The sequence below is a fragment of the Rhinopithecus roxellana genome, chromosome 6 (assembly GCF_007565055.1).
Source record: "Rhinopithecus roxellana isolate Shanxi Qingling chromosome 6, ASM756505v1, whole genome shotgun sequence".
In the NCBI taxonomy this organism is placed as follows: Eukaryota; Metazoa; Chordata; class Mammalia; order Primates; family Cercopithecidae; genus Rhinopithecus; species Rhinopithecus roxellana.
Window position 1 is genome coordinate 11,815,298 of NC_044554.1, and position 15,494 is coordinate 11,830,791.

The following is a 15,494-nucleotide window of genomic DNA, read 5'->3' on the forward strand; positions in this document are numbered from 1 at the left end:
TTTTTTTGAGATGGGGTCTCACTCTGTCGCCCAGGCTGGAGTGCAGTGGCGCGATCTCGGCTCACTGCAAGCTCCGCCTCCCAGGTTCATGCCATTCTCCTGCCTCAGCCTCCCGAGTAGCTGGGACTACAAGCGCCCGCCACCATGCCCGGCTAATTATTTTGTATTTTTAGTAGAGATGGGGTTTCACTGTGTTAGCCAGGATGGTCTCAATCTCCTGACCTCATGATCCGCCCGCCTCAGCCTCCCAAAGTGCTGGGATTACAGGCATGAGCCACTGCGCCCGGCCCAAATTTTTAAAGATATAGAACATGGAGAATTGCAAAATAAAAAGAGGAAGCAGATATATGCTTGATATGGGAAAAATGCGTTAATGATCTCTCATCTAAAAGATTCTTTTCCTTATTATCATAATGACTAAACTGCCTGTCCATAAACCCACTGGAATATGTAGGTTACTGACATTATGCCAACGAAGTCAAAATGTACTTTATTGCAAAAATATAAAAAGTTTCAAAATTGCATATGATATTTTATACCATTTCACCAACAGGCCAAGGCCAGCACATAACTTATCAAGCTAGAAAACTTTAAAACAAAAATGATTAAAATTTTACTCTGTATAACGAGTTATAAAAAAAAAAAAAAATGTGATGCCATGCTGTGTAGCATGTTTAATTGCCAAGTGCCCTCTTACATGGGGATAGTCACTAATATCTCAGTCTGAATAAGTAAAACACATATAGCCTATGATAACATCCTTTAATTATCTTCTTAAACACAGATACTTTCTATATATTACAATCATTTTAATAAACCTTTCGGTCATAATTTTGTGGAGTACAAAGTCATTTTATTGGTATGTTGATTTTTTTCTGAACTACTCTTTAGGAAGTGATGTTAAAGCCTATTGACTATTAAATCACTACTGTTTATTGATACGTTGTAAATGTAAAAAAAGGAAAAAACCTGAAATCACAGAAAATGCTTGGCATCTACACAAACACATTCTCAGTGGACTAACCACTACTGTGTAATTTTGTCACTATAGGTCTTGCTCCATACTTTTGCTTCATGCAGTGGGTTCAACAATATCCATGTTTGTTCCAAACAGGGCAACTAATTGTTCTTCATAGGTAGCTATGTTCCTTTTCATAATTTCCATGCAAGGTCCCAGAAGCCTTTCAAATGCTTGCACATCCATTGCTAAGAAAAGAGAAGATTTTTTTTAAATAACATTCTTTGCAAATCTGCAGAATTTCTAAGTCATTTATAATATCCATTCCATACATATCAATAATGCAATGATATTTTAGGTAAATACTATAAAATACAAGAAAAAGCATAATGATAAAAATGTTCCACTTGAAAAAGGAAGCAGCCAGGGCCACACTCTGCAGTCCCTTGGCAATATGATGAGCAATGCTAAGTTGGTGGGAGGTTCCTGGTCCAAGCTGAGAAAAGAATGAGGGACTATCATGGAAAGACCTTAGAATTTTAAAAAGTAAATGTGCTGTCTCCACCTTAGCAATGTGTACTCCTCAAAGGTGGCAAAGGAGTGTTTTCTATCCTGTGTTCCCTTCTCAGGGTTTAAAATGCCATGTTGTGAAGGCCAAGTGTTAACTTTTGTAATTTTTGCTCCCCATACTATTGTCTATGCAATCCAAAAATGGCAGCTGACATAATGCTTTTGTTTACTTCTATAAGTACATGCTAGAAATCACTTTGCTTGCCTGTCTCCTGGATCTTAAAACTGGATTTATAATATATAGATAGAAAATATGATCATACTATATAAAAGTACAAATTAAAATGTATCTTCTTTGCCTTTTAAATTAGCAAAGATAAAAAAAGGCAATGTTGACAAGAATAGGGTGAATGGGCATTATGGCACTGCTAGTAGCATGTAAATTAGTACAAATAAAAGTAATCTGGCAAATATGTGTCAGAAGTTAATTTTTTAAAAGCCCACTCCTGAAAACCATTTCTAAGGAAAACTCCAATACAGAAAAGCCTTCTATGCACAAAAAAATTGCTCCCCACCAAAACAGTTGGAGCCAAAACCTTCAAAGTATTTACCAGTGAGGAATGATTAATTTATCATGTATATATTTACCTAAAAGAATTTTAAAATTTAGTGTAACAAAATAAGAACATTCCTAAGCATAGTGAACTTTAAAAGTTGTTTGGAAAACTGTTTAACAACTGGAAGCCCACACAAATAAAAAGGACAAGAAGAAATTATAATAGCAAAAATCACTGAGTGGCGGTGGTATGTTTTTTCCTACATTTTCTGTATCTCAGGTTTTCTTTGATGTGAATATAATAATCTATTATTGAAAACAATTAACAGAATTTCATTCACCTCACCTTTACTCTTTCTAATAGCTCTACTTAGGGAAATTACCTGTCAGTTTCTAATTGTCTTCTCTTCTGTCCAAATTTAACACTTGATTAATATTATACTTATTTAAAACCTTTTAAAGAATGACTTCTAATTCTAATGATCCTTGCAAGTCTTAAAAACATTAAAACTAAGTTTATTCTATTGAATTATGGATGAAAAGCACAGAGAGGGTAATTACTGTGGGATCAATTTTCTTAAAATATTCTGCATATTGCCACCTCCTGAACTATATTTTCTTATCAAAGTGATTTCTCAGGTATACAATCTCAGATATATACAGATGTCTGCACCTGAAGATGGCATTTCTGCCAAGCTACTCTGGTAAAATAGTAATAACGACTGAACAGTGAAGAACATTTGACTGTGCTTTGACAAACGTGAACCTTTGTTTGTAGAACCAGTACTCTAATGAGTAAGGATTCTCCCAACATCTCAGCATTCCCCGCAGATCTTAATAATGGACTTTATAAAAATAGTACCTTAGCCTTCTCTTTTGAGGAACATAGCACATGTTGCTTATTTGAGAGATTCCATATAAAACGTGGTACTTGGAATTCTTATTTTAATGACAAATATGAGATGTTATTTCATATATACACAAAAGAGCAAAATGTATCTGGATGTAAAAATTTCAAAGAAAAAATGGCTTCCACAAATTAATTTTATAAGGCAATGAGTCCTAATCTTGTTACCTTTTGTGGGGACCACAAAATCTGTGAACCCAATGAAATGATTCATTCAACATGAATACATAAAATGCAGACATAAGTTCAACCAGGAGAAGCACGCCCACTGTTGCAATCCCTACCTAAACATTTGACAGTCCCGATGGCATGCGCAGAAGCTGCTCGAGGTTTGTTAGTTACCAGGGCAAGCTCTCCAAAGTACTGTCCTCGCGAACATCGAGCGATTTCTACTGCACCATTCTCTTCCACTTCTGATTTACCCTGACAAGGCAATTAAAAACATGAGCTTTTCCTCGGCTTATGAAAAATAAAATTAACCTCAGTCTAAACATCAAAAAGTAAATCTGTTGTGTTCCTTGCTAACAGTATGTGGGCTTTGAGGACTTACAATGCTTACCTTTCTTTTCATAGTAATTTTCACTTCTCCAGATTCTACAATGAAAAAAGAATCAGCCGAATCTCCCTATCAGAATAAATAACAAAAATAGATGGTGAAAATGCAAATTAACTGACAACAATCTTGTTACCTTTCATATCCCTAAAACTGATCCAACCCCAAAGTACAGATATTGACCTGAAAAGTGAAATCCTATGGAAACAGGCTATCTCGGTTTCTAAATCAAGAGGGTTTTTTTTTTTTGAGACAGAGTCTCGCTCTGTCACCCAGGCTGAAGCAAGCTCCATCTCCGGTTCACACCATTCTCCTGCCTCAGCCTCCCAAGTAGCTGAGACTACGGGCACCCGCCACCACACTCGGCTACTTTATTTGTATTTTTAGTAGAGACGGGGGGTTTCACCATGTTAGCCAGGATGGTCTCAATCTCTTGACCTCGTGATCTGCCCGCCTCGGCCTCCCAAAGTGCTGAGATTACAGGCGTGAGCCACCGCGCCCGGCCCTAAATCAAGAGGTTTTCATGGACAATTATGTAGTAATGATTTCATTTGTAAAATTATTTGAAATAATACTTTTTTCCCCCTGAGATGGAGTCTTGCTCTGTCACCCAGGCTGGAGTGCAGTGGTGTAATCTCGGCTCACTGCAGCCTCCACCTCCCAGGATTTGGGTGACTCTCCTGCCTCACCCTCCCAAGTAGCTGGGATGACAAGCGTGTGCTACCACACCCAGCTAATTTTTTTTTCCTTTTTTAAAAATTTTACTTTAAATTCCAGGATACACGTGCAGAACATGCAGGTTTGTTACACAGGTATAAATGTGCCATGGCGGTTTGCTGTACCTATCAACCTGTCATTTGGTTTTAAGGCCAACCCCGCATGAATTAGGTATCTGTCCTAATACTCTCCCTACCTTCACTCCCCACCCCATGACAGGCCACAGTGTGTGATGTTCCCCTCCCTGTTTCCACGTGTTCTCATTGTTCAGCTGCCACCTATGAGTGAGAACATTCGGTGTTTGGTTTTCTGTTCCTGTGTTAAGTTTGCTGAGAATGATGGCTTCCATTTTCATGCATGTCCCTGCAAAGGACATGATCACATTCCTTTTTATGGCTGCACAGTATTCCATGGTGTATATGTACCATATTTTCTTTATCCAGCCTATCACTGATGGACATTTGGGTTGGTTCCGTATCTTTGCTATTGTAAATAGTGCTGCAATAAACATACGTGTGCATGTGTCTTTATAGCACAATGATTTATATTCCTTTGGGTATATACCCAGTAATGGGATTTGTGGGTCAAATGGTATTTCTGCCATCAAAAAGTGGGCAAAGGATATGAACAGACACTTCTCAAAAGAAGACATTTATGTGGCCAAAAAACATATGAAAAAAAGCTCAACATCACTGATCATTAGAGAAATGCAAATCAAAACCATAATGAGATACCATCTCACACCAGTCAGTATGACAATTATTAAAAAATCAATCAACAATAGATGCTAGTGAGGCTGTGAAGAAATAGGAATGCTTTTGCACTGTTGGTGGGAATGCAGATTGGTTCAACCATTTTGCAGGACAGTGTGGCAATTCCTCAGGGATCTAGAACCCGTATTTATTTATTTGTATTTTTATTAGAGATGGGGTTTCACCATGTTGGTCAGGTTGGTCTCGAACTCCTGACCTCGATGTGATCCACCTGCCTCAGCCTCCCAAAGTGCCGGGATTACAGGCGTGAGCCACTGTGCTTGGCCCTGAAATAATATATTCTCTACCGCCGTATTTCTGCTAAAAACCAAGAAAATGTGACAAATAACACTGGGGTAAGAATTTCACCCAAATTTCAGCCTAGATAACAGCATACATAGTTGGAAATGGCAACACTGCTGTGTATGCCAGCAGCATCCCCTTAGTTGGCAGAAACATATCTGCGGATCCTGAGCTCCTTAGGAAGTGCCAAGACGTGCACCCTGCGTCATCCTAACATTGCAAGCATTGGTGTGGTGACCCAAGATAACCCGTCAATTTGCAAAGAGCAGAAAGCACCCAGATGGAGCCGGAAGCAGCAGATGTTGGCCTTGACATTTTCACTACAGTCAACTGAGGACCAAACTCTGACATGCTAGCCTACTGACATTCCATTTCAAGGCTTTGGAAAGACTTCTAAAAGAGAAGTGTTGCTATTTCTACCCATTTATATCTTCTTTCTTGTTTCTGTTTCTTAGTGAACTCGCCTTGACCTCCAGTGATGCAGTCTGAATTAAACAATACAATATGGAAGATAATAATACAGACACTGACTTTTCTAAGCCTCTGGAGAAATTTAAAGCTTCTGGAGAAATTTAAAATATTTCAAAACTCTTTAATACAAATTCAAGAAGTTTAGCATCTGATTCTATCACAAAAATAAATGTTGAATTTAAATTTTTAGAATATAGTGTATATATATGTATATTTATAAATGCTTAAAAGACAATAAATATGTAAAAATATCCTTAATAAACCCTAAGTATAGCATATGTCCTTTCCCTTATTTTTATATCAGGTTTACATAAAAGCTTCATATTAAGTTTTCGAGTGTTCTGAATCATAATAAGGCTATTAACTGCTGAGTAATTTTTAACTATTTTTAAAGCATGCCCTAAGAACTGATGAAAACTGAATACGGTCTGTGAATTATGCCAATGTCATTTTCCTAGTTTTGATACTGTTATTAATAGTGATGCAAGATGCATTAGGAGAAACTGGGTGAAGAGTACACGGGACCTCTCAAAACTATTTTTGCGACTTCCTGTGAATCTATAATTATTTCAAAATAAAAACCTTTAAAAATCATTTAAAACATGCTCTTTGCTTTGTTATTTACCAATTTATATAGTAGAACTTTAACCTTGTTTGACTCCATTTCTTCCCAATCCCTGACTGCTCTAACACACACACACACGCAGCAATGGGAGAGGCGTGCTGATTGAAAGATTTACTTATGTATTTGTCTTCTAAAACAATTATCTTTTTCTCAGTCTCAAAGACCTTGAATCTTGTTTCCCATATAAAGGAAGAGACTGCATTTCAGATAAAGAGCACAAAATAGTATAAGGCTGTGATACAAAAATTACAGTATCTATTAAAAATCCATTGTAATCATTTGCTCAGTGCTTCAAAAATATAACTAGGAAACAAGGTACTATCATCTGCATGCTTCACCTGTGAACAGTCTTCACAAATTCTACTTTTAGTAGCCCTACTCCAACCCAGATATCTAATATTATTGGTTCCATCTGGGATCCTAGAAAAGTATTAGGGATTAAATAACATGTTGACCCACATGTAGTGCTTGGAAGCCAAAACAGTCTATGTTGCAGTGTGTTCCCTTCTTGGTGACTTTTATCAAGGAGCAGCCTCAGGAAGTTTCATCATGAAATGACCATGCAAAACTCTATAGAATTTTCCAGTGTACTTTCTGGGTCCTCATTAATGTCATGGAATATTCACCTGTTTTTTCCTCTTATAAATGACTACAATGATGCAGAAAATCATTTGATGGTTTAATACATATTCATTAAGAGTTAATTACATAAAAATATTCAATAGCGTAATAACTATAAATGAAACCATTTTTAACAGGTCATTTGGTAGTAGTAATATTTATTTAACCCATCACTGCATACTAATTTTAGAAACATGAAAAGTTTATCAAGATCTACAACTACACAAACGTTTTGGAAAAGAACCCTAAACTGAATTACATTTCAAAATATCATACCTGAGCAATGATTTGTTCTCCATCGTTGTATACTTTGGTGCCTATCACATCTACTACTTTCAGGCGTTCAGAAAACTACAAAGAAAGACAATATTAAATAGAAACAAATTAACTGGGTAAGCTTATCTATTTAAGAAGTAAAAAACTGGTAGCCTATAGGACAAGTAAATCGAGCAGTGTGTAGGTTGTTATGTGTTTGTTGTATTAATTATCAGTCAGCATTTTAAAATAAATTTTTCATAAAAATTGGATCTCCAGCTTCTCTTGAAAAATCAGCATCACATAACCCATATTTCCACATAGCAACAATAACACTATGGTGGGATAGCAGCTGTTTCTTTAATGAAATAACATGTTCTCCAGTCTGCCAAAGTCCCTTCCTGGCTTGGTTTTCTTCTCTGTGTTACCTGCCTAGCTTTGAAGGCACTGGATTTCCAATCCCTGACCTACTTTTATTTAAAGAAATATGCTGCTGGAAAGAAAAGATCAGCTGTCTACCACGCACTACGTGATATGGACAAAATTTCTACCAGGCATAAGCTGATAATCCAACAGAGACATTCCATTTTATAAGACGTTGTGGGTACATATATATGCCTGTCTTTAATTACTCTCAAAATATTTCAAATATGACAGTGAAATAGAAAAGCATTTAATTTAATGAAGTATGGAAAATGAAGCTGAATTTTTAGGGTAACAACAACCTATTCTCTCTCGTTAAGTCTCTACCTTCAAAGATAAAAACCTAAGAGCTGGTCTCATTGAGAGGACATCTGGGCTAAGAAATGAAGGAGTCCTGCGGCCATGTAGGAAGGCATTCCAGACAGACGGCAAGTATGAAGACCCTGAAGTGGGTGTGGGACAGGTGTGTTTGAGAAGTGGCAAGAAGCTGATGTGTCTACAGAGAGATGATGAGTGTGGAGCAGTAGGAAATGAGGTTGGGGAAAATGGCCAGGGGAATGGGACAGACTATGCAGAGCCTTAGAGGCCATGTGAGGAGGAGCTTAAACAGAGCAGGGCCACAACCAGGGATTTTAAAAGATTATTCTCCAATTAACTAGGCAAGAGGTGATGGTGGTTCAGATGAGTCATTGCTAACTTGAAGGTTTCTGGCCTGAGACACTGGAAGGATATGTTACCATCTGCGGGGAGAGAGAAAAGCAGTAGATTTGGGACATACTAGGTCTGAGATGTCTATTAGACATCTGAGAGGAGATCTTGTATTTGCAGTTGGATAAGTAAGTCTGACCTTCAAGGGAGGGGCCTTGCCCAGTGACACCAATTTTAAGAAGCATCAATATATGGACAGTACAGATGGTCCCTGACTTACAAAGGCTCAATTAATGATTTTTCTACCTTACAGTTGTTTGAAAGCGATAGAAACTATACTCCTTATTGTGAGTTTCAATCTTCTCCCAGGCTAGTGATATGCAGTACAATGCCAGGCAGACAGCCACAACACCCAGCCAGCCTCACCACAATGAGATGAACCCATGCTCTCCAGTGCACTGTGCTGCCAAGTGACTGTTCCCAACTATAGGCTGATGTGAGTGTCCTAAGCATGTTTCAGGTAGGCTAGGCTGAGCTAGAATGTTCCATAGTTTACATGTATTAAATACATTTTCTATTTATGATATTTTCAACTCACAATGGGTTTATTCATAAGGTAACCCCAGCATAAGTCAAGGGACATCTGTATTTAAGGCCATGGGATCTGACATGTTCACCAAGTGAATAAGTGTATCCTGAAAAGAGAAGAGGCCAAGGACAGAGGCCTGGAATGGCAGTTTTAAGAGGAGAAGAAAAGAGGAATAAACAGCAAAGACAACTGAGAGGAAGAGGCCAGAGAGGACATTTTCTACCTAGAGAACGCCTGCCTGTAAAGTTACAACTAGTGACTCTTGCCTACATCTATGTGATTGTATGACGTCTGCTATTAGATAAAGACCACATATACGTGTGCTATAGATGCGGGGTAGGAATGCAATTATACAAAACTTTCAAATAACAAAACAAATGCAATTATAGATAGCAGAAGAAATGATGAGTTAATAAAAACTAGCACTACCACTTAATCTTTTCAAATAAAAACATGGATTTTTTTTATTCAAAGAAATTTTTCTATAGAACTAAATATTCCTAGCAAAACAGAAACTTTTAAAGCAAAATAAAATAAAAGTGTAAACATACACTTACCTCCAAAGATTTAAGGAATGGCAGTGACTCAATAAAGCTTTCATACATTTTCCTCTTTTTGGCATTGTTTTTCACAATCATTCTCCTGAAGGTTACCCTGTCCTACAGGCAGAATATCAAATAAAAGACAGTTAAAAGGTAAATTTTATGGGGGAAAAGCTATACAAATAGTTTTATTTTATTCCCTACAAGAAGCAATGATTGAAGATTCTGAAATAAAAGATTAATATCATTATACTTTTAATGCAACTCATTTCATATTTTTATTTCGTCAAGCACAAAATATAATACAGAACCACATAAAATACTGTTTTCATTTTTTTTTTTAAGGAAGCATCTGTTTACTTTCATACATAACAGAAATCTGACCAACATGTTGGGCTCTGCCCACAAGGAGGTGCTATCACAGCATTTTTTAAAATGTATACTAGCACTGTGTTCTTTCACTCTGTGTTATGTACTCTATGTTCTTTTTCATATCCACATTATGTCAAAATTTTCTTTTTAAAAATGTAGAGGTATGCCCAAAGAAATGATAAATGCTTAAAGTGATGGCTACTCCATTTACCCTGATGTCATCATTATGCATTGTATGCTATTATCAAAATAGCTTAGGTACCCTGTACATACATACACACACTATGTACCCATAAAATAATTTTTTTAATGTGAAGGCACAGAGAAATTACAACTTTGTTTTTGAGTAAGATCTAATTCCAGTATTTACCATGTTCACAGTCTAAAATGTTCCTGTTTATGTTTATACTATATGCCCTCAAAAATGCAGAACTTGGTTGAAGAACTAGTAAAAATTTTAAGGATACAGCTCAAAAAATTATTTTCCTAAAAATTTTATTTTAAACAATCTCTCATAAAATATTTTAATTCTTTAATAAAAGCCTCAATAATTATGTTAGCTTGGCATTCATTAATAAACAATTATACCATTTTAATAAAGTAAAAATTGGGATATATTATTTAATAAATTACTATGCAAACAATTTAATATTTTTTACTTTTTAATTTTTGTGGGTACATAGTAGGTGTATATTTATGGGGTACATGAGATGTTTTGATACAGGCATGCAACGTGAAATATGCAAATCATAGAGAATGGGGTATCCGCCCCCTCAAGCATTTATCCTTTAAGTTACAAACAATCCAATTACACTTATTTTAAAAATATACAATTTTATTATGTGCTACCAAATACTAGGTCTTATTCATTCTTTCTTATGCCACCATAGTAAGGCTGAATTTAAACGAACTAGTGCAATGGAGAAAAAGGCCAGTATAGATGAAAGTCTCTAGGTGCAAGATGGGCTGCAACTCAATGTTTCTATCACTCTAAAATCCCTCTGTTGAAATCCTGATCACCGAGGATAGTATTAGGTGGTAGAGTCTTTGGGAGATGGTTAGGTCATGAGGGTGGAGCCCTCATGAATCGGATTAATGTCCTTATAAAACAGATTCTAATGAGCTCCCTTGCCCCTTCCACCACGTGAGAACACAAGTAGAAGACGTTGTCTGTTAAACAGGAAAACAAGCCCTCCCCAGACCCGAATCTTCTGGTGCCTTGATCTTGGACTTCCCAGTGTCCAGACCATGAGAAATAAATGTCTGTTGCTTAAGCCTCCCATTCTGTAACAGTATGTCATAGCGGCCCAAAAGGACTAGGACACTAGTAAATTAAACATCTTGTTTTCCAATTTGGTATTGGCTGTAATTTGGACTTGTTTTACTCCTAATACTTTTTTTAAAAGAAAAATTTACAATAATTAGCACAAATATTGAAATTATTTCCAAGCCTGGCTCTGCATCAGAATAAGCTATAGTACTAAAAAAGATTTCTGAGACACCAGACTTGAATGTCTCAAGATCTCTGCATGTAGGGCCCAATAATCTGTATTTCATAAATGCTCCCAAAGTGATTCTGATATATAATCAGGTTTGGAAATCAGGTATAACACCATTTTATGGACAGAGTTTACTGCAAAACAGAGAAGACTCAAAATAGCTTAATGGTTTAGAAACTAATCATAATCAGTTATATCTCTCAGAAAGAATTTACCATTAGTAACCTATCTCTTTACACCCAGTGTGACATATAAAGTCCAGAATTTCAAATACTTTCATCCTGAAGCCATTTCAACAATCCCCTTTCCAAATCATCAGTACAGTCACATAGATCATGTTACCCCTAAGGCTAACAGTGACCAAATATTATTTACAGAGTGAGGCTATACTGCAATGGACTTTTCTCTTGGGCTTTTTTTGCTTATCTTTACACTTATATTTATAAGGCAGACCTCCAGTCTGTTGACCTTAAAAGAAAAATTTCTTTTCTACTTGACTCTCCCTGAGAAGGAGTTATTATAGTCACTCAAGTCACCCTTAAAAAGCAGGCTTGAAATACTAAGTAATTATGTTAATTATCCTAACATTTTTAGAAAGCTATTATACATCAAGATGATCATCACAAACTGCCCACTTTTATAAAATTTAGTAACATGTATAGACAACTAAAAATCTCTGAAAATGCTTAATCCTTCTTAGGAACTTAAGTAGTACGTGGACTAGGAAATTCTGGGTCTTTTTACCCAATTAAGGTTTCTACAAGGGCTAAAAACTATCAGTATTCAAAGAGGCCAACCTATAAAATCATTGATCTTATTCTGAAGATGTGCAAGGAGGCAATTTCCTCACTGTGTGACAATCTGAATCTGAATGGCAACCCCACTGGAATGACTACGTTTGAAAAGTAAACCTTCCTCAATAAAACAGGTCATGGCAGATGCTAGATTTATCCCACCACTTTAATGACAGGCAAACAAAACTGTTCTGATTTGGAGTTTTTTCTTTGCTGGTTCTGGGTATTCAAATCACTGACAGTTCTTAAAACACTTCAGATGATGAGTTTCCTTCTCCCTGAGACAATTCAGCTTTTCTTCTAAACCTTAAAAAAGTGACTCATCACATTTTTAAATAAGTATATAGTAATTGGTTCTAATTAAAAGAAATGCAAAATGTCTTGTCTCTTTGATCAAGGGATATTTTTATCAGCTGAATCGACTTCAGAGTCAAATGCTGAACTGTGACTAAATAATGTGTGACTTCTGTAATGCTATATACAGTCGTCCTGGAAATGAGATTGTTAACAAACTTCACATTTACTTCAACCTCTTCTCTTTCCACAAAAGGATTTGAGAGAAATAACCCAATAAATGCATAGTCAAAACTAGTGGGTGAGCTATTTTCAACAATTTTAAAAGAAAATACATATATTGTAAACATTTCCCTAAATTGATCCTGTTTCAAGTTTGGCCTGACATCAGGCAGTACTGCCACCTCCTGGGAGCTGATGAGAAATGCAAAAATCACAGGCCTCACCCCAGAACCACTGAATCAGAATCCACATTTTAACTGGATTCCCAGGTGATTTGGAAGCACATTAAAGTTTGAGAATCACTACCTTAAATACAATCTTCCAGAAGCAGCTTTAGCAGTGCCTAATAATTTGCATTCTATCATATGTGAAAATACTGCCTGAATATATCTTTAAACCAGCTTTTAAGTCTTGCAGGAATACCACATTAAGAAATATATTTAAAAGTACTAATGCCCAGGTCCCAGTGCTGAAGATTCTGATAAATTTGCCTGTGGTGGGGTCTAGGTAAAAGGATTTTTTAAAAATACTCCAGGTAATTCTGATGTGGGGCACATCAGCACAGCCACCAAGCATTTTTTCCCTACACATCTGCTTTTAAATGCAGAGCAGCTACCAATCAATTTATAGCACCAAGAGCATCCTTTTATACTGGTTTCTCAAACTCCAAATTTCTGATGCAGTAGGTCAGAATCAGTGGGTAGGGCCCCAGAATGGGCATTTCTAAAAAGTTCCCAAGTGATACAGCTGCCAGTGTTCACGGGACCACACTCTGGGAGCCACCAATTTATCAGATTATAATACTTACTTCAGAAAGCTATCTGAGAAAAAGTACTGAAGATTGTGTTTGTATGGCTGGTTATTTTCTAAGAGTGGGTAAGACAGGAGCATTCTGAATCTGAGTGTCTTTCCTAGGCCACCAGGTCCCAAGCTCCTGACTGGACTGGCGGAGTGGGGGCAATGACATGAGGATCTGAGTGCAGTCTTAGTGCCCTACAGTTCAGCATTCAGTGGCTGCTTAATAAATTACCTGATGATTGATGATCTTTAAATTAAAATACTACATGTGGCAATGTGTAACACTGTCATAGCAATTGCTACAAATCATAACATTCAGATCAAATAAATATTTTACTCACCAAACCCCACAGAGCACCAGGAGAGGTAGCAGTGATTGTAGCTGCTCTGGGTGTATTGTACATTAAGGCCAGTTCGCCGAAACTCCCACGATTATCATAGTTACCAACACATCTTCCAACACCATCACATTTCACATAAATATCATATGTGCCTCTGTTGGATATATGTAGATTGGAGGTTAATTCAAATAAAATCTCATTAAAATAAAACATTATTTCAGAAAAGAGCCCTGTGAAATAAAATCATATTTCCAGCCTGTTTATCCCCTCCGATGACAAGTAATAAAGGGGAATCCATCTGTGCCATCTGTTCCAGACCATGTGCCTGCTGGGAAAAAATGGAACTAAACAATAAAAATTTGGAATAACAAATGATAAAACTACAACTAAAGACTATAACCAAATAGTATATGCATAAAAAACCACCTGGAGAGGCCAGGTCTCACGCCTATAATCACAGCACTTTGGGAGGCCGAGGCGGGTGGATCACCTGAGGTTAGGGGTTTGAGACCAGCCTGGCCAACATGGTGAAACCCTGTCTCTACTGAAAATATAAAATATTAGCCAGGTATGATGGTGGGATCCCATAATCTCAGCTACTCGGGAGGCTGACGCAGGAGAATCGCTTGAACCCGGGAGGCAGAGGTTGCAGTGAGTCGAGATTGTGCCACTGCACTCCAGCCTGGGCGTCAAGAGTGAAACTCCATCTCAAAAAAAATAAAAATAAAAAATCATCTGAAGAGGCTGGGTGTGGTGGCTTACTTACACCTGTAATTCCAGCAATTTGGAAGTCCAAGGAGGGAGGATCACTTTAGCCCAGGAGTTCAAGACCAGCCTGGGCAACATAGCAAGATCCGATCTCTACAAAAAAATTAAGCCTTAAAAAAAAGAAAGAAAATCATCTGAAGAAACATTTATCAAACCACTGACTGTAGTTATCTAAGAGCACAAGAATAGTGAGGGATTCTAGGCACACTGGCTATCTAATTTAAGAGTTTCTGTTTATAACATGAACATATTATTACTTTTGTGATCAGAAGAAAGTAACTTTTTAAGAAGAATCTAGCTATAGCAATTTGGTTAGCCACTACTCCACAAAACTTACGAGTGTCCTTTATAATCTATAGCAGAGGTTGGCAAACTATAGCCCACAAACTGGCTATCTGCTTTTGTAAATAAAGTTTCACTGCAATTATAAACACTCTTGTTTGTTTATGTGTTATCTATGGCTGGTTTTATGCTACAACTGCAGAGCTGAGTTGTTGCAACAGAGAACATATCTGCCTGCAATGCCAAAAGTATTTACTCTCTGGCCCTTTACTTTAGATCAACCCCCATTCTAAAGTTAAAAAGTAGAAATTCAGACTAGATATCTAACTCTGGTCTTTTTACAGTTTTTGGGTGCTTATCTTTTAACTGGGGTTCTTTTTCTAGGCAAATAAGGTTCAGTTTACATGTCACTGCACTTCATATTACCCAGACCCTATATTCATGTAAACTGCATTCTTCGTGTGGATGACTGACTTTCCACATACTGTATTTTATCAGAGAACATGCTTTCAAGGCTTGCACCTATGAGGGCAGACAGAAAAAATTCTTTGGCTTATATTCTGTTGACTAAACCCTAACAAAGACAAAGGGTGGGGCTGTGCACTAAAAAAAAAAAAAAAAAAAAAGTGGCTTTTAACATTAGAAAATTATTATGCCCAGGCCTGGTACCTCATGCCTGTAATTCCAATGCTTT

The 15,494-nt window shown here is 36.9% G+C and overlaps 1 protein-coding gene across 2 annotated transcripts in view; it reads right to left on the reverse strand.

The window, feature by feature from the left end:
• Window positions 1–225: 225 nt before the first annotated feature.
• Window positions 226–15,494, reverse strand: part of PRKAR2B (protein kinase cAMP-dependent type II regulatory subunit beta) — a 114,479-nt gene continuing 99,210 nt past the window's right edge. For both annotated transcript variants that reach the window (XM_010382415.2, XM_030933161.1), the window contains 6 exons: window positions 13,751–13,904; window positions 9,446–9,547; window positions 7,250–7,324; window positions 3,491–3,556; window positions 3,216–3,354; window positions 226–1,206 (listed from right to left, as the gene is read on the reverse strand). In XM_010382415.2, coding sequence (XP_010380717.2) covers window positions 1,073–1,206; window positions 3,216–3,354; window positions 3,491–3,556; window positions 7,250–7,324; window positions 9,446–9,547; window positions 13,751–13,904 — 670 coding nt within the window. In that variant the 3' untranslated portion in view covers window positions 226–1,072. The remainder of the gene's footprint in view (window positions 1,207–3,215; window positions 3,355–3,490; window positions 3,557–7,249; window positions 7,325–9,445; window positions 9,548–13,750; window positions 13,905–15,494) is intronic.